This window comes from Plecotus auritus (assembly GCF_963455305.1).
Source record: "Plecotus auritus genome assembly, chromosome: 4".
NCBI lineage: Eukaryota > Metazoa > Chordata > Mammalia > Chiroptera > Vespertilionidae > Plecotus > Plecotus auritus.
Window position 1 is genome coordinate 37,718,008 of NC_137775.1, and position 19,662 is coordinate 37,737,669.

The 19,662-nt window shown below is 41.4% G+C and overlaps 1 protein-coding gene and 1 pseudogene across 2 annotated transcripts; one reads left to right on the forward strand and one right to left on the reverse strand.

Annotated features, from left to right (window-relative positions):
* Positions 1 to 279: 279 nt before the first annotated feature.
* On the reverse strand, positions 280 to 12,356 carry CCN6 (cellular communication network factor 6; the record flags this gene model as incomplete). Its single annotated transcript, XM_080664125.1, has 5 exons — positions 280 to 561; positions 2,053 to 2,246; positions 6,074 to 6,316; positions 9,704 to 9,998; positions 12,309 to 12,356. 5 exons carry the CDS (start codon positions 12,354 to 12,356, stop codon positions 280 to 282), a joined length of 1,062 nt encoding a protein of 353 aa, XP_080520251.1.
* LOC308246159 (ATP synthase subunit d, mitochondrial-like) lies at positions 2,499 to 2,979 on the forward strand (annotated as a pseudogene). The gene has a single exon. The product of its transcript is annotated as an ATP synthase subunit d, mitochondrial-like (transcript).
* Positions 12,357 to 19,662: the final 7,306 nt, after the last annotated feature.

A 19,662-nucleotide genomic window follows, 5' to 3' on the forward strand; every position in this document is an offset into this window, starting at 1 on the left:
TGTATTATATAATTATGAGATGCATTTTAAAGTAAGTTCAATTTTAAGACTTTCAAATTCTACATATCTTTGTAGCAGAACCTTTTTAAAAGCTCCTAATGCCTTAAATACAGTCATCTGAGAATAGGCATTCTTTTTTTTTTTTTTTTTTTTTTGAGAACAGACATTCTTACTATTTAAAACCAATAAGGTCGTCTTGCCACCTTTTTAAAAGCATTCTAACGTTTTGATGTAATGACATGATTAACTAACCTTGAGTTTTCCCCCATGTGCTTGGCTTTAGAGAATCTTGAGCTCAGAAAATACATCTCCCGAATCTCTGCAGTTTCTCTGACATACACAAGATGTGATCCACAGCATCTTCCATTTAAATGACCCTTCATTTGGGCAATCAAATTGAATGGTAATCATCTTAGACTTATTAGGAACACAGCATCTCTTATCCATGCATATTCCACAGAAAGTGGGTTTATAACTCTGGGTGCTTGAACATCCAGAGAGGACAAATTTTTCAGCTTTGAAGAGTTGGAAAGTAGGTTGGCACGTTTTTCCTTTGGGGATCTAAAAATATACATAACATTAAGTCATTTTTAAAATTTGATTATAATAGTTTAGAGAAGTGATTCTACATAGAACATTTTATAACATAAACACACAGAAACAAATTATTTCCAGGACATTAATAGTTGCTATTTAGTAACTTTCAGCACTCTCTTTTCTACATTTAAAACCCCTCTCAACAGAAGTCTGTCTCCCTGTTCTTGCTCCATCATGTAATAGGACCCACTTCCCAATGATTTTTGCTATCTTTTTTACCTAGTTCCAGAATTAATGAAAATTTCTCTATTTTGTTTACTATCAAGAGCCATGTCTTATTAAATGTTTATTTACCTACAAATTAACAAATTGCCTTACACAGCTCACACAGTTTTGAGTGGATGAATAGGTGAATAAATACCTTAATCTCTTTAAAATTGAGTTAACTTTTTTTTTTATTCTCACTGGAGGATATTTTTTGATTGATTTTTATGAGAGTGGAGGAGGGAGGGAAAGACAGGAATATCCATGTGAGAGAAACATTGTTTGGTTGCCTCCTGCACGTGCCCTGAACAAGGCCCTGGCCAAGTTGTTAATTTCTAATAGGGAATAACTTGGGGATGAGAAGGGTGTTGTAGCATTTCTAAAAATGATGGTCATCTTATATAATTCTAGAAGTAGGACCAACTGGTGATACCAAACAATCTTAGAGTATTTTATCATTTGGCAAGTTTACTATCTAAACACAGAGCATTATGGAAATGGTATGGTTCCCCCTCCATGTTGATAATATATAACTTCAGAACTTCTCTGATGTCTATAATACCTGTTTTCATAATTAACAACCAAAATCTTCTATCCATTGCTTTGATTTCACTACATAAAATCAATATTTTAAAAAAGAAGTTAGAATCTGAAAATAGTCTACTCTTAAAAAACCACATACGTAGTTGGGTACCGCAGCAGTTCAGGCTGACCATGACCCACACTCTTAAGCTGTAAGAGTTTCTAACAGATTAATATTACCTGTGCTTGATAAAAAATTCTCCCCACAGCCAAAACCGGTTTGGCTCAGTGGATAGAGCGTCGGCCTGCGGACTGAGGGGTCCCGGGTTCGATTCCGGTCAAGGGCATGTACCTTGGTTGCGGGCACATCCCCAGTAGGGGGTGTGCAGGAGGCAGCTGATCGATGTCTCTCTCTCATCGATGTTTCTAGCTCTCTATCCCTCTCCCTTCCTCTCTGTAAAATATCAATAAAATATATTAAAAAAAAAACAAAAAAAAAAAACCAGCAAATCCTTTAAAAAAAAAAAAAAAATTCTCCCCACAAAGTGCAGTTAGAGTGATATCTGCTTTCCACTGAGACAGTTTGACTTTTAATAGTCATACTAAAGTGATTTTATTTTTATGAGAACCAAACACCATCCATCCCTTCAAAACACATACATGCACACACACTTTTCAGGAGTCTTTTAATATTAAATTACAATGAAGTTAAGTCTAATTAAACTTTACCTTTACTGTCTTTAATATATTACTGTCACAAGGCTGAATATAGCACAGTCTTCTCTCTGTTCTCAGTTGGCACTTGTTATTTTCATTGGTTACCCTGTTAGAAATTCCCATCCCACATGTTCTGGAGCAAGGGGTCCACTTTGTAGCTTGAATAAGACATTTTCTTTTCCAAATAAGTGGGAGATTCCTATAAGCTAAAATAAAGGAGAAAGTACATGTGTATACATGTATATATACTCATGTAGATATATAATTTTTAATCATTTTAAGCTAGTAATAGTTAATAGATCTGAACCTTTATTTTTATATAAAATAACAGTAAAATAAGCTTATGGTCTAATCATCATTCCCTACTCCCCAAATTACTTTTGAATCAAGTCTTACAGTCCACACTTCCATTACTTGCTCTGTGGACTGGGCCGCTGGCGTTGTTGAAGGATTTCAAGATGGCTGGGCGAAAACTTGCTCTAAAAACCATTGACTGGGTAGCTTTTGGGGAAATCAGACCCCAAAACCGGAAAACCACTGCTAACACGCTGAAATCCTGGAATGAGACCCTCACCTCCAGGTTGGCTACTCTCCCTGAGAAACTACCTGCAATCAGCTGGGCTTACTACAAGGCCAACGTAGCGAAGGCCGGCTTAGTCGATGACGTTGAGAAGACGTTTAATGCCCTGGAGGTTCCTAGAGGATCAGTACAGTACCCCGGTAGATGCTGAAGAAAAGGAAGATGTGAAAAGTTGTGCTGAGTTTGCGTCTCTCTCAAAGAGCAGGATTGAGCAATTCTAGAAAGAGCTGGAAAAGATGAAGAACATAATTCCATTTGACCAGCTGACCACTGAGGATTCGAATGAAGTCTTCCCAGCAACCAGATTAGACAAAAAGAAGTATCCCTACTAGCCTCACAAGCCAATTGAGAATTTATAAACTGGAGTCTGAGAGGAAGCTGTGCTCCTTGTATTATAAACTCCGGACATTAAAAATAGTCATATAAAAAAAGTCTTACAGTCCAATTTCTTGGGAGGAATAAAATTCTTTATCTTTGAAAAACACCATAGATATAACCATTTGCTTCTTTCTTCCTGCCCATCCTCTCTCTGAGTACTAAAGCTTATGTTCTGATAGATATCTTGCCTTTTCCCTGGTTCTTGCCTCATGCTTGGTATTTCCAATAGACATTGAAATAGACATCAGTGGGATTAGGGAATTTAAGATATCAATTAGAATGATGTGGTTTTAATGTTAAATTTCATATGTTAAAATCTAAAACACAAAAGTTATATTTGAGACTTAAACTATCAGTAAAACCAGTGAACTTCCCCCCTCCATTTTAATCTAGCCTTTTAGAAAATACATTATACTAAAATAATCTAAATACTCATATGCTATGTGTAAGCTATTTACTCATTCATTCCCTGTGGTATCAGGCCCATAGTATTCTCTCCATTGCCTAGCCCAGTGGTCGGCAAACTGCAGCTCGCGAGCCACATGCGGCTCTTTGGCCCCTTGAGTTTTTAGCAAAGGCCAGCTTAGGAGTACCCTAATTAAGTTAATAACAATGTACTTACCTATAGTTTAAATTTAAAAAATTTGGCTCTCAAAAGAAATTTATATTGTTGTACTGTTGATATTTGGCTCTGTTGACTAATGAGTTTGCCAACCACTGGCCTAGCCATTTCAAATCATGTATAGGAAGACATGGAGAATGAATGGATTGATGGATGGGTGGGTGTGTGGGTAGAGCCCCCTCCACTGCCTGCTTCTTAGGAGAAACAGAAGGACGGGAATAGGGTAAATAATGAGACTATAAAGAAAATATAGAGGGCATAATATTCTTCCATCTCCTTGTAAATCCATTGGGAGCTTCTTGTTCTGTTCATGAATGAATCTGGCCCTTGGTTAATTTTAAGCAAACTACAGGTTGGTTTATTGTCTCAAAGCATTTCCTGAAGGTTTAATATGCATCCTAAAATGGATGTTTTGGGAATAAGGTTGTGATGTGAGTTTGCAGTTGAACACTGGCTACATTACTTCAAAATGTCAATTTAAAACTTGAAAAAAAAAAAACAAAACATTGCCTTCTTGGTAGGGAATATCAGTCACTGAAGTATGTGCTATCTTTTAATAAAATGATACTTTGATACTGTTTTCAGTGTTATTACAATAGGATCTTGCAAGTGCACATAGAACTGAGGGAGAAGAAGCAGAAACATGAAGATACCTGGAAGGTAGACAACAGTTTAAAGACCTCAATGCAGGAAGCAGATTAAAAGCCTGGCACGCATCTGCAATAAATAAAGGTAGGTTAGATTATTGTATTTCTAATAACCCCACTTAAAGTTAAGCCAAGAGCTGCAGTTCAGGAATTAGCTTGACATTAAAAAGCAAGAAGAGATTGTTAAAGTTTAGAGTTGGAGAGCAGTAAGAAAAGCATGGGGGCATTATGTCATTGCATGCTTCATACTGACCAAGCAAAAGCTAGATTCTAACCATTTGGAATTAACTCTGTTATAAATTATTATCACAAATATATCTTAAAGTGAGCATTTGTCACTGTGCTTAGTTTTAAAAGCCAAACTCTTGTTTGGGCCCGTAAGTATAGTTTCACAGTTAAGCAAAGGAGAGATATTAGATTGAGTATGTACTTCCTTTGAAACATATCTAGGTCCAACACTCAATTACCAGAGAGATTTTCTCAGGGTTTGGTTTGGTTTTGCTGTTGCATCAAAGCATCAATCACTAAGAATGACCATCTGACACATCCAACCAGGTACCAAGTGAATCCACTGAAACTGCTCTCACGCTACAAATGAGACCAACTTGAACTATATCCAAAGGTCTCCACTTGTGGCAAACTGCTTCTCTAAGGTTCTCTCTCACCAAAGAGATTCTAAGGACTTATATTGATTCACTCAGATTCAATGCAGAAAACCAACTGTTCTTGTACATCCTGAAAAAAAGAATAATTTGGCTTACATTTTTAGAGCATTAGTAATGGCATGCTGTTAGCTGGATAACTATGCATGGTAAATGCAAATTCACTAGAACCTGTTAAATTTTTTTCAAGTTTAATGGGCATAATTGGAATCCCTGAGGATGGTCTTTTCATATGGCTTTTAAATTTCTAAAACTCATTTCACATGATACAAGTGAACTGGGGAGTTTTCAGCATAAGTATTCTGCATTTTCTTGGCTCCTTTCATTCCCTAAGCTCTACATTTCAAGAAAAAGGCATTGATTTCTGGATGAAAACACAGATGTGAATAATACGGCATCAGCTTTGCACTTTTTACAGTAAGGCCCTCCTTATCTGTGCTTCATATGCTGGAGTTCTTTAAACTCCTGTCCCCAAAACACCCTGGCATTGACATAAGATGCTAACTCAAAGCAGACCAGAATACAAAGTTTATGAGCATACTGACTAAATGGCCAGATGTTAAAGATGATAAACAAAGAATCTCATTACATGTTCCTGACTACATACGTACCTGGGCAGCCTACTTAAGAATGCCTAGGATAAGTTTATATCAGCAGTTTTCTATTTCTAGAAATAATATTTATAAATTCAAAGCATGTCCTCAAATATTTTTAAGCAGTAGCCTTCCATTTCTGCTTTTATCATACAGAAAAGTCACCTTTGAAAATTTTTTATTCTGGATGCTTCACACTTCTTGCCCATGGTATAACAATTCAGATAAAAGTTTTTCCAGGGTACATATGAACTACATTTGATTAATCCTCCTGAGAAGAGGTTGAGTAGAAATAGCAGAGGAAGAGTTTTCCTGAACTAGTAGGGTTTTTAAAAACAAATATTTTACTGCGAAAAAAATGAAAACATTACCAAGTTTCCTTTTCAGAAACTTAGACTATACCTTCCTGAAACAGACTAAGATGGCACTCAAACTAAATCTCACACTGACCACCAGTCAGGGAGTGCCTGTGGAGCACCTCTGGTGCATAAAAGGAACATGAAGTAAACCACAAGAAGTCAGGCATGAAAACCAGTTCTACTTATGAGCACCTGGCATTGTTTTGTAGGTTGTTGAGAGCTGCTGTTGTAATGGTCCCAGGCCACAGTTTGGTTGATCAGACTTCTCTCCACCTTTAGCCCCAGAGCAGTGACTGTTAGCCAGCTTTGGTATGAACAAAGGGGTGCATCCAATGGCCCCACTCACACAGAGGCAGCTAAACAGGGGGTTGGGCTGAAACACTTGGCCATTATGATAATGTACCCTGTTGAACTCGCATCCCACAGCCACAAGGTCTGAAAAGAAAAAAAAGCAGAATCACCAAAGAAGCCATCACTGATAGCCTAGCCTTCCCCTTCTATGCCACAGAGGAAACGTGTCTCCTTAACAAAGTGCTGTTCTCAATTTCTTAGGCCCCATCTGGAACCTCCTGCACAGAACATCTGGAGAAGGCGAAAATGAGACATTAGCATTACATAGTAGGCTAGCAACCTCAATGGTCACTTTTGGAACTCAGACCCAGGCACAGGCCCTTCGTCTAGGGTTCGGTAAATAAAAAATCACTCTGAGTACAGCAGTGAGATAAAGATTGTAAATTTGAGAGATGGGCTGGGGGCTGGTGAGACTGAGGTTTCCCCAGATGGCCAACAATAGGTTAGGATATATTCTTAGTAAGTTAAGATGTGAATGGCTGAAAAAATTATAATCTGTTTAACTACAGTACTGCATGGTAACTGATGTTCGTCTTAAGAGAACTAGAGGAAACTTTCACTTCCTCTGAGCAGGATTCCTCTCCTGGGTCAGCAGTTTTCGGAGTGTGGCCACTGACACCTTGGCAGGGCCTGAGGCCCTTTCAGGGAATCTGCAGGTCAGAAACTGTTTTCACTGTGTTGGTATTTGCACTGATGGTACAAAAGCAATGGTGGGTGGCTAAAACTGCTGTTGGCATCTTAGCATGAATCAAACTGTACAGGTTAAGCACTGTACTTTCCTTGCTGTGCACTTGTATATAAATGTACTTTAACAGAAAAGCTAGTTTTACTTAAGAATGTCCTCAATACACAGTAAAAAAGTAAACATTTTATTAAATCTTAACCATCAAATAAATATTTTTAGTATTCCTTGTGACAGAATGGGAAGTATACCAGAACCTCTCTGTAGGTATTGCACCGAAGTACAACGGTTATCTTAGGGAAAGTACCTGTGCTGCCGTTTGAGTTGTGGGCCAAACTACCCATGTTTTTTCGTGGGAATTTCACCTGAATGACTGACAGGTAAGCCATGCTTATTCAGACTGGGTATTTGGCTGACATTTTCTTAAAAATCAACAAAGTGAGACTGTAACTTCAAGCAAAACAACTGACAGTACTTATTGCCAATGATAGAATTCAAGCTTTCAAGCAAAAAATTAGAATTTTGGAAAACTTGAATCCACCTCTAAGAACCTTATAGCTACTCAATATATAGACTTTTCTGATAGAATTAGGATTGATCAATGTGATTTTAAAAAATATTATATAATTACGTGTATTATTTGGAACTTCTACATAACCCATTGTTCCAAATTATTTTCCAAATAACCAATGCACAATACAAATTATGCATGAGTAAAAGACCCATTCCAAGTAGGTTTTGGATGGACCAATGTATTTTAATGTCACAGAGTTTGACATTGATGTGATTCAATGATATGGTTTTAGACTCCATGATGTAGCTAATTTTTAAGAAACTACCCCTTCTCAAGTGTTAATATAATATCAAAAAAGAATAGTCACAATTATCTGAAAAGTCTGTTAAAATATTCCTTCCCTTTCCAATAATACATCTGTGTGAAGCTGGATTCCCTTCGTATATTTCAACCAAAACATCACATAGCAAGATTGAAAGTAGAAACAGATGGGAGAATCTAGCTATCTTCTGTTAAGTTATACACTAGATTTGCAAAAATGTAAAACAATCCCATTCTTCTCACTCTATTTTTCTATTTTAGAAAATAAAAATTTCATAACATATATTATTCCTATGAATTTATATTTTTGTTATTTTAAAACAAATTAGTAAATATTTTTAAATTTCTAATTTATTAAATACCAATAGAGATAACTCAAACAAAAGCTCTTTGGGTCCTCATTAATTTCTAAGAATCAAGGGGCCCTTGGACCAAAAAGTTTAAAAAATATTTATCCATATCATCGACCAGCAAATTTTCTGTAAAGGGCAAAATCGTAAATATCTTAGTCTTTACAGACCATGCAGCCCTGTCACCACGACTGGATCCTGCCATTGGAAAGCAGCCGTAGACTATATGTAACTGAGTAAGTGTGGCTGAGTTCCAACAAATCATTCTATATAAAATCAGGTGAAGGCCAGGATTTGGCCATGGAGCCATAGTTTGTGAGCCCAGTTATAGATCACACCGCCATCAACCTTGTGTCTAAGCTGTGTTAAAATATCATCACAGTATCTGAAATTATTTGTGGAAAGATCTGCCTGACACAATATACTTTGACTCTGTGAAGGAATGGCTTGTATCTTTTATAACCCCCTGTTGTGTACCCAGTTTCTGGTCACTGTTTGCTGCCCAGCACTGTTTGGAAGAAAGGGGTGTCCTGAATGCCAGAGTCTGATAGGTCATGGTTTCTCTGTCAAGTTTCCATGAATAATAACTAATATTTTTTAGAGTCTACTGCATACCAGATATTGGGCCAGGTATTTGGGGTTTTATGTCCATTATTTTCATTTGATCTTCCTAGCAAGCTATGAGATAGGAGGTACATATGATGTAACTGAAGCACAGAGAGGTTAAACAACATGATCAAGGTCACCCAGCAGATAGAGCCTAGAATTTGAACCCAGAGCCTACATCTTAACCAATATAATATAGTAGTGCCGACAGGGGAAATCAGGCTATCAGACCTGCATGGGTCTACACATTCATCCCAACTCTAAAGATGTGCTCTTATTACATGCTCATGATCAAACGTCTAGGAGTAATTTGCTTCCCACTTGGGCTTTTCTACAGAGTGACTAAACTGCCCAGATAACGTGGGTATTTCTCTTCCCTTAGAAATCTGATTCCTTAATCCTAAGTAAGTCAGCATCCTGAATTATTGTCAAGATGTTGTAGGTTTAGATGGTCTCAATCAGACTCCAGAGCTAAGACCCAGAAAGCTGAGGGTCAGGTTGTGATTTGGGGTGAAAGTCTCTCTCTCTCTCTCCAGTAAAAAGTACAGTAACTTGATGGTTAGTTGGAAAGGCTGAGATTAAAGCAGTATGTCTGAATACTAGGTATATATACATCCTTACATTTTAAGAAAGATTACTTTCCAGTTATAGAAAAGGCTGAATTCAGATTGCTTTTGACAATATTAACAAAAGCTGTTATTTTGTGGCACTTTAAGAAATGAGACTCATTTTCTTATATTTTAATCATTAAAAGCAATTATTTTGAGAAGAACTGTGAGATCACTTTAAATGCAATTAAAATAACAGGTTTCTGAATATGTGTAAACATCTGTTAATTTCACATGGTGTCTAATATGACAAAGCAAGTCCCCTTAGTGTGTGAAAATTAAAGCCGCCTTATATTTAGCCAAACTAAGCTGATTATTCCAAATTAACAGTTGCAGGAAAAATATCCTGTCTAGACTCAACCTCTCCCAGCAGGTCCAGAAGACACTTACATGCACACACTCCGGTCTCGTACCTAGGCCTGTCTGCTGAGTAGTCACAGTACAGTCCTTTGTGTGGATCGCAGAGGTCAGCTTCATTGCAGACGTCCCCTGGTTGCTTGGCACAGATTTTACAGCATCCACAGCCATCCCTCACCAAGCTCACTCCAGGAGGGCAACTGGCCTTCTGAGGACATCTGCAGGGCCAGTGACAGACCTGTTTACGATGCTGCACTTCTGCTGCTTCGCCAGGCCTTCCTTCACGAGTCACATCTAATGGCCCGGGGCCCTGTGACCTGCAGTAGAACTTCATTTGATAATAAAAGTGATGTTAGAAATGATTTCTCAAACTAATGTCAGAGGTTTAATAGAAATAGATTTCCCCAAAATTGATAGAATACAGTGTGCTGAGTTATAATAATATCTGTCAGTATTTGACACAGTCACTCTCAGCTTAAACTTTTCTTCACTCAGCTCCCAATACATCACTTTCTTGCTCCTCCTTTCTCACTGATGGCTTCTTCTCAGTCTCCTTTGCTGGTTTCTACTCATCTTCTTCATTTCTAAACATTGCCACCCCCTGTGGTTAAGACCTATCTTCTCTTGCTATATCTCATACCTCCCACCCAGACTTCTCTTCTGAACTCAGACTCAAACTACCTACTAAACAGATCTCCACTTAGATATTTGGTAGGTATAGTAAATTTAACATGATCAAAACAAGCTCCCAATTTTCCCTTCCAATCTACTCTACCTACACATCCCTGTTTGAGCAAATGCCAATTTCATTTTTCCAAAATACCTTGGAGTCAGGTCATTCTTGACTTTTCTCTCACATTTTACTTCCAATCCCATTAATATAACATGTTGGTTATATCTTCAAAATATAACCACTCTATTTCTTAATAACCCTATTGCTACCATAGTGATCCAAGCCATCATTATTTTTCACTTAGATGATTATAATAGTTTTGTAAAGGTTCTGCTTGCTTCTCCTTTTGTCCTCTATCTTCTCCACCCGGAAGAATTGTTCTTTCGTTTTTTAAAAAAAAAGGCAAAAATAAATAAGTGGGATTACTAAAATGCTCTATACAGCAAAGGAAATAATCAACAAATGAAAGAAAGGGCAATCTACATAATGGAAAAAACATTTGCAAACTATATATCTAATAAGGGGTTAATATCCAAAATATATCAAGAACTCATAGAACTCAATGGCAAAAATAATAAACCAATTAAAAATGGGCAAAGGACCTAAATAGACATTTCTACAAAGAAGACATACAAATGGCCATCAATACATGAAAATGTGTGCAACATCGCTAATCATCAGGGAAATGCAAATCAAAATCACACCAAGATATCATCTCACACCTGTTAGGATGACTACTACTAAAGTAAGTAAGTAAGTAAATAAGATACGTGTTGCTAAGTATGTGGAGAAAAGAAAACCCTGGTACACTGTTGGTGGGAATGTAAATTGGTACAGCCATTATGGAAAACAATATGGAGGATCCTCAAACAATTAAAAATAGGACTACCATGTGATCTAGCAATTTCACTCTGGGTATTTATCCAAAAATATTGAAATCAGGATCTCAAAGAGATAGCTGTACTCTGTACTCCCATGTTCATTGTAGCATTATTCACAATAGCCAATATATGGAAACAACCTAAAGGTCCATTCATGCATGAGTGGTACAGAAGATGTGCTATATACATAAAATGCAATATAATTCAGCCTTAAAAGAGAAGGAAATCCTGCCATTTGCAACATCATGGCTGGACGTGAAGGACATCAAATAGGGTACACACAGAAAGACAAATACTGTATAATCTCATATGTAGAATCTAAGATGGTCAAATCTAAGATATTTTGCTAAATCCCCAGATTTCCAACACTCTGTCTTCTGTGCAAGCAAAAACATTCACCATGTAAATAAATCCACAAGTAATTCACTCTGTTTTAATATTCTTATTAAAAAATGCCAAGGCAATGAATCGGTCATATTAAATTAAACTTCCCTTTGGTCTGTTGCTTGAAAAATTCCAGAGTCTCCATGGACTGATTCCCTTTCATGACAAGTGAAAAACACATGCGTTGGGAAAAGACAAAGTCATAGAATGTTTTCAAAATATAAATGTTTCTTCCAAAGTGCTCCTTTCAAACCAGAACAGGCTTCACTGAAGTGGTCAAAATCATATTTTCCAGTGGTTCTTTGCTCATGAAAGTTGAGCCCCAGCCTGGAGCCCACATGAAGAAGCGCCCTTCATTCCCCCGCCAGGTAGGGCTGCGGCTTCCCCACGGCACGCTGTGTGCTGTACTCCAGTAAAAATATATACGTTACTGAAGTTGTGAAGCTGTTCAAACATATCGAAAGTTGGATTAAATGCCATTACCTGAAAGGGAAAAATGCTTTCCCCTTCTTTGCTGAAGCTAATAAACTGAAACAGCACTTTATTTGGAGAGGAAAATGGCTCCCTATTTCTCAAGAGGTAGTTCCACAAGGAATTCACCCTCTCTTCCTCCCCCATCTTCTTCTTTCCAGATTTTTAAACGGAAAAAATAAAAACTGCTGCAGTCTCCTGAGGGAAGGAGGAAGGAGAGAGACCTTACCTGTGACAGGGCTGCCAGGAGAAAGGTGGCCAGGAGGAGTCCCTGCATGTTCCCAGGACGCACAGCCAGAGACAGGAGGCCGGGCGCCCCGGGGCCGGCGCACAAAGCTCCCCCTGTCTCCTCTGCAGAAGAGCTCGCTCGCCTCCACCTCCCAGGCCACAGACTTCGAGCTCATACTCCCAGGCTCTGCTTTCGCTTTCAGAGATCTGTTTTAACAGAGCCATTTCCTTTCACGCGACTCTTCTCATATTTACCTCTGCAGCATCGTTGGGGGTGTCATGAGGGTGAGAGCACTTTCCTCCCGGTGCCAAGCGGTGACTGTTCTTTGAGTAAAGGTTCTACCTGTGCCTAAAGAGCAGAGTTGACCTGTGGCCAAACGGTGAGGTTAGATGCACCCACCTTCCTCACCCTTGGCCTCTGGGGTCTGGGTTCGCCCTGCCCCAGGCCCTTCCCCTACTGCCTTATTTTCCACCAACCTGAAGCATGGGTGCACTCCATCCGCAGCCTGCTCAGGGATCTCCCCTCACATCAGCAACAGGTCTCCCCAGGCCTTCCCTGGCTCCTCCAGCTTCTGATCCCCTCCCCCCGACCACCTCTATTGCCCCCACAGTGCCCTGGACCTACCTCCATCACAGCACATTTCTCACAGCAGGTGGAGTATGATTGGGAAAAACGTAACTGGAACAGGAACACCATGGGGGATGGAGGCACCTACAGTCCCTGGCCCCAGAGAAGCTCCCGTCTGTGGCCACAGTCCCATGACAGAGAGTAAAGTTAACCCCACTCTTTTGGGGCTAAGATAAAACAACTATGCTTGTGGCAATCATTATTTCAACAAATGAGGATTTTTTTAAAAAAACTTATTACAGATTTGTACCCCTTCTCCTTCTATTCTCACCTTCTTGAGATGTGTGGCCACCACATCTCCTCCTGTGTCTGGCCTTGGGTGGCCTTTGTTTATCCCATTTAGGTGACCTTGGTCGTTGTTCCTGTATCTCGGTGTGCATCTGTGATGAGGCCTTGTCTGCTTGTGGATGGAGTATTTTAGTCCACCTTTCCACCCCCTCCCGGGGTCTACTTCTATTCCCTTTGACCTTTACCTAGCCTATCTTTTCCTGTTACCTGACCTCTCCTGGACTCACTGCTCACCTTTGTTTCTGCCCAAGGCAGCCACAGCTGTATAGAGACAGTGAGTAAACCTCAGGAGGGCCTGTGCTGAGGGTCTAGGAGGGGAAAACTGGGCTCTCTGCCAAACACAGGGAATCTGGGGACCTTGGAGAGCCAAGGACACCACAAAACATGCAAACAAACTCTAGGCATCTTACTAAGTAGTTAATTAAACCATAATTATGCATACCAAACACCAAGGAATACGCAGTGTGGTTTTATGGTGCCAACTCCTTATTCTGCCTCTCCAATAAATAGGGCAAAGCCCAAGAATGGCCTCGTGAAGCAAAATGTGTCTGTTTTGGTCGTAACCGATCAATTTCTTTCTAGTTTAACACCATTTGATCTTTAGGTTCCTAGCCTCTGGGATTCGGGCACCACACTGTCCATGGGGATGGGTCATTTCTCATTTCCTGGCTGATCCATCAAAAGCAGAAGAGCCTCAGCCCAAGACCAGTGCGTTCATCAACTACATCCCTCCTGCCCAGCTCCCGCTGTTCCGAATGTGATGCTGCACACATCTATGCACTGTTTGAACTGAGGAGATTCATGCTCCTCCCAATTGCTCTCTGAATTTCTGGCAGCAGCAGCCATTGTTCTGGAAACAGCTCCCCTCTCTCTGCAGTATCTCTACCATGGGCAGAGGAAGGGGTCCTACTCACCATCTTTGCTTCATGGTAGAAAAAGACCATCTTAGTTGAGAACTAACTTGTAAAACCTCAACACTCGCCCCCCTCAGTGCACAGAATTGATGGTCACTGGGTTACTTGCTGTCACATGTGTTTAGACATCTCCAGCCACAGGTGTGCTCTTATTAAACCATTCCACACCTACTATGGGTGGACTAAGCAAATGTGATATTTGCAGAGGCTGGGACTGCCATCTTTGACTTCAGACAATAAGAGCTATCATGGTGTACATTCTGTTCTAAGTACTTTCCTCTGTTACCTCATTTAACAGAATGCTAATCTGTCCAGGAGCACATTTCACAGGTATTCAGCTTGCGATGTACCCTCAAATAGACATGGTACTAAGCATAACTAATATTTACATCATGTTTTATGATTAATAAGGAAGTTTCATATGTATTAACTTTTTTAAAAGTTTCACAGCTCAACGAGGTAGGCAAAAGCAGCATTACCTCCCTCATTTAACAAATTAAAAACTTGATCAATAAAACACGTAATCCCTGCCCTCTGGAGCTATGTCATCTACTGGGCCAGAAGACACTAAACAAAGACACCCAGTATCCATAATTAAATTGAATAAAGACTAATTAATAGACAACAAGAAACTGTAAGAGAGAATGACAGGTAGGAGGTAATTTAGTGGCCATCTGTGAGGAAATGTCACTTAGAGAGTTGAGAGATGAAACCAGCTGAAGAGCTGGGGAAGACTGCTGGTCCAGTCCTCTTCCCACTGGTAACACACACCTCTGAGGGTGACGAGCTCCATCTGCAAAGAGCATGTCCCACTGCCCTTCCCGTAGATTCCTGAAATCACTGTGTGAGGAACATCATCACAGCTAGAGCATCCCCTTCTCCTTGTTGGAGCAGCCATTTGGAGCAGGCAGAGATCAGAACCCACGCCTTCTATCAGGGCACTTAGCACACAAGGAGTTTTCCTTTCCTGTCTCCTCTCCCTTCATTTCCTCTTATTGGTTGTGGAGGCGGAGTTATTGTTAGTCCTGAGAAGAGACAGACATTGTTGGCGCTGTAATGCACGGAGGATGAGCGACGAGGTAAGGTCCATCAGTGAGACTAGAACTATTGTAACAATAGCAGCTAACAATGAGTGAGTGCTCAAGGTGCCCAATCACTGTGCTGAGTGCTGTATATGTATTGACGCATTGCAACCTCATCACCGCCAGACAGGTAGTGTTAATGCCATCTTTGTTTTATTAATGAGGGAACTGAGGCCAGGCCACATGGATAGCAAGTAGACCAAGATTCCAAGCATTTAATCCCCAGGCTCCGCTGCCTCTCTGCATGCCCTGTCATTTGCATCACATTCTGTAGCAGGATGATTTATTTTACTAATTTGCATTGTATTCTCAACGTTTTTCTGCCTCCTGCTCCCTTCTCCAATTTTAAGATGTTAGTGAGGCCTTTCACATTTCCCTCCATCCAGCCTCCAAGCAGAAAAAGGAAGCTGCTAGCGTGCTTTGTCTTGTCTTTTAGGGAAGCTTGATCTCACTGAAGAGGTGATGCTGGGAAAGGAATTTGAGGTAGCCGAGAGGAGGAGGAAGCAGAGGAGGAGGAAGTGAGTGAAGGCGTGGCTGGGTGAAGACGGGACACTCAACTGTCCCCATGGCAATTGCAAAGCCTAGAGGGACCCGGCATGCCATATGCTCCCAGGAGACCGACCCAGTGCCAGGGTTCCACAGTGGCAAGTGTCCAAGGAACTCTGTGTGTTTGCAAAGCCTCTAGTGCCTGCACACACATGGTCCGTCGGGTGTGGGCAGAAATCTCCGAAAGAGAAGACCAGAAAGACCTGGCCCTTTCCTAGGCACCAGCAAGGCCTCCTGGGTTGGTGTGCAACCTCTGATGCTGGTGGTGGTAGTGTTAAGGGGAATGCACCAATGAGAGCTTAGAATAAACTTATCTGGGGGGAGCCAGCTTTCATTTTCACACTTACTAAAAATTAATTAATTAAAAATTTCACTTTAATTAGAAGAAATGGATATTTCCAACACTCATGGATTTGTGGAGTCACAGTCCACAAAATGCTACAACATACCCTAAGTGTTACAAAATCACCATTCTCCTTGAGTGTATACTCTCTCCTGAAAAATCACAGGCCTCAGAACCAAAAGCAATGCCGGGGCCCTCTGTCCCATCAACACTGGCTCCCTGTCAGCTCCCAGCGGGGCCTGCAGCTAGATCTCTGATAACTCGGGGATTCTTGCAGCCTGGTGGCTTCTGCAGGCCCACCAGTGCTGAAGGACAGCATGGCAGCTGTGCAATAAAAACTTGTTGATGATTTTAAATGACTCCTGTAAGTTCACCCTATAACCACCGAAGCTAAGCATGTCTATACTTTTGCATACATTTGTTTATCTACTGCATCCTTTCATGCCCATTTTCTATTACTAATTATTGCACTCTCACCTTTTTCCTACCCGTATATCTTCTGTTAAGTGCATCTCCAATTTTTTTTTTTTTTTTTACAAAGCTCTAGCCTCAAGATGTCAGCATGATGTTCGTGATACAGGCACGAGAGTGTAGGTGTATCCTCTCTTCTTCCTCCACAAGCCTCGTTTACCCGCACCTGTGCATTCTCCGAAGGGTGGCACTGTTCGCTGTGCGTGCGAAGGCGCTGCCGATACCCCACTTCACAGGGAGGCTGGGAGAGCTGCCAGGCTCTACTTGGCCTCTCACCCAGCTCTTAGTGAACCAGGTCCAAGAACCAGCAGCCCCTGACAACCGCGAACGCCAGGCCCTGCCATCTGCGTGGGCCTCACCACAGAGCCTCCTTGAAAAGAAACAGGTGCCCTCATTCCCAGGGCATCAAAAAGTCAGGCTGTGGTCCAAGGAAAACAAGGCCAAATACCTCAGCGGGGTCTAATTCACTTTGTCACTTGGCCCTGTTAGTCTGGTTTGCAGGGGCGGCCCTGTGTGGGAAAGAGGGCTGAGTTAATCAGATGCAGGCATTGAGAGCAGCCGCAGGAGAAGCAGGCAGGGAGAGAAGAGGAGGACAAGGTATTCGCTGTCTTTCCAAATGTGGGCGGAGCTCATCCGTCAGGGAAGGAAAAGCATGCATCAAGGGCTGTGCTGCTCCTGATCTTAGAAACCATTGCCTGTGCGAATCATAATCCAATCAGGTGGACAGGCCCTTGGCAGGGTGACGAGCATGCTGGACTCGGAGCCAGGAGAACCCAGTTCACATCCAAGCTCTGCTGCTTATGAGCACGCTGACCTTGGGCAGTCTCCTTCAGGACTCCCACCTCCAGGCTTCGTAGCCTCTCTAACCCATCTTTGACACTGCCGCCAGATTTATCTTCCTTAGACACCTATCTGACCACGCCCCTCTCCTACTCAAACCTTTCTTTCACTCCCCCTTGCATGTGGAATAAAGTCCAGCTCCTGGGGGCATAGTAGAAGGCCTCTGGGATGCAGCGACCTCCCCTTGGGCCTCTCCCCTCCTCACCCCTGCACTCTAGCAGTGCAGAGCTGCCATGCTGAGTGCCCCCAGCCTCTGGCCTTGGCTGTGCTCTTCTACCAGCAGAAACCTGCCCACCGGTCAGTGGTCCTGTGAACCTCCTTAACCAGAACCCCAGCAAAGCTCCTCAAGCCCTTTGTGCCCCACTGCTGGGCCCTATAAAGTCTGGACTGCAATCATGCCTCTCCATGGAGGACTGCCTGCCTGGGTTGGTCAAAATAATGGTAATGGTCATGGTAAGATGCCCACTTAAAATTTTTAGTATATAGCAGACATACATCAATCATTTGTTGTTAACCTGATACTCAAGTTTAACTGGGCATATGTGTATCCGGATTTTCATCACTGGATTGAGTCGCATGAAAGTGGAGATCGATGAGACCTGCGGGAATATCCTTGGTGCCCACAAAATGACTGGCATTTGCTTGATAATCTTTATTTACTTTACAGGATTGGCACTTGGAGTTTCTAGCCTTAAAATTATTCATTTTACAGGAAAATGAATAAACATTTCACTCATCTTTTCTTTGTCTTTTAATGTTCTATCTATTTTGCCCCATGCACAGTCTAGATTGCAGTTTCTGACTTTCCAGATCCAACCTACAATGAACACTGACGGACTCTAGGTGGCGCGATGGACTAACGCATCAGCCTTCCCGCTCCCGGGTGCGGGCGCTGGGGGGAAAGACGCCGGGGTTCTGCCGCAGAGCCTGCATTATTGATTGCGACGCTGCCGCAGAGGCGGGAGGAGCCCGCCGCCATCTCGCCAAGTCTCCCGCAGCAGTGGGAACGCCGCTTCGAGATGCTGTCCCTCTCAGTAAAGTCCTTTGATGTGTGAGGAGAGAACTCTTCCATTGCACACATTTGTTTCTCCCATTCAGAGGAAGATCCGACCTTCCCAGAGTCAGAATCATATTTATTTCACATTGTCTTTGTGAATAACGACACCAAAGAATCGCAGTAGTACTTTTGAAGGCCTTTTGGGTGAACATCTATTTTAAAAAGATTACCAAGTGTAATAAAAAAAAAACAATAAAATCGTGGGGAGGGGGTGAGGATGTTCATCACCCAATCATAGAACATTCTTATCTTTTATAAATAGATGAAAGTACTTTGGATGTAAAATAATCTCAGTATATTGCTTTACTGCAGTTTCAGGCTGCTTTGCAACGGGAAATCTGCACATTCTAACAAAATAAATAGATGCTCTGAAACTAAACCGTGGGTGGGGCTTCCATGTGATCCGTGTGTGGCAGCCCTCCCTCCTGGCCAGTAGAGGGCGATAATCCATTCAGACAAAAAGAATCACACAAAAGATACAGACATATATCAAACATTGTAACAGTGAACTTAAAATGCATGTTCACTCACCAATCCTTTTATTGGGCCAGTATCTCTTCTTTCAATATGGATTTTCTTATTAGAGTGCTGTATTGTTCTCTTTCTTTGCAAACCACACATAGAATGCATCCTCTATGTTGTATCCTTGGGTTTCTTTAGTGAAATGACACTTTAAAGACAGTGTAAAGCCTCAAGAATCCTCCTAAATGCTGTACTGGTTGATAACCATCAAATGTAACTCAACAACATTTTTAAATGTGACTCTCCTTCATTGGGTCTTTCCCAAGCATTACACCTAGTTTTCATTAGTAATACATCCCTCTATCTTTGTGTACTCGTGTATCACTGGTTTTAATCCTATTTGGGCAAATTGTGTCATTTTCAAAATACAGCCAAGCGAAATGAACAGGAAAGAAGCATACAGCACTAGCCTCCTGTCACAGCAGCCACCAGCCCGCAGTGGGCTATGGGCATCAGTGTCTTAGCTCAGGCTGCTGTGAGAATACCAGAGACTGGGTGACTTACACCCAACAGAAATTTATTTCTCGCAGTCCTGGAAACTGGAAGTCTGAGAGCAGGGTCATGGTCAGATTCTGGTGAGGGCCCGCCTCCTGGTTCAAAGGCCGTCTTCTCTCTGTACTCTCACATGCTGACAAGAGGACAAGAGAGCTCTCTGGGTCCCCTA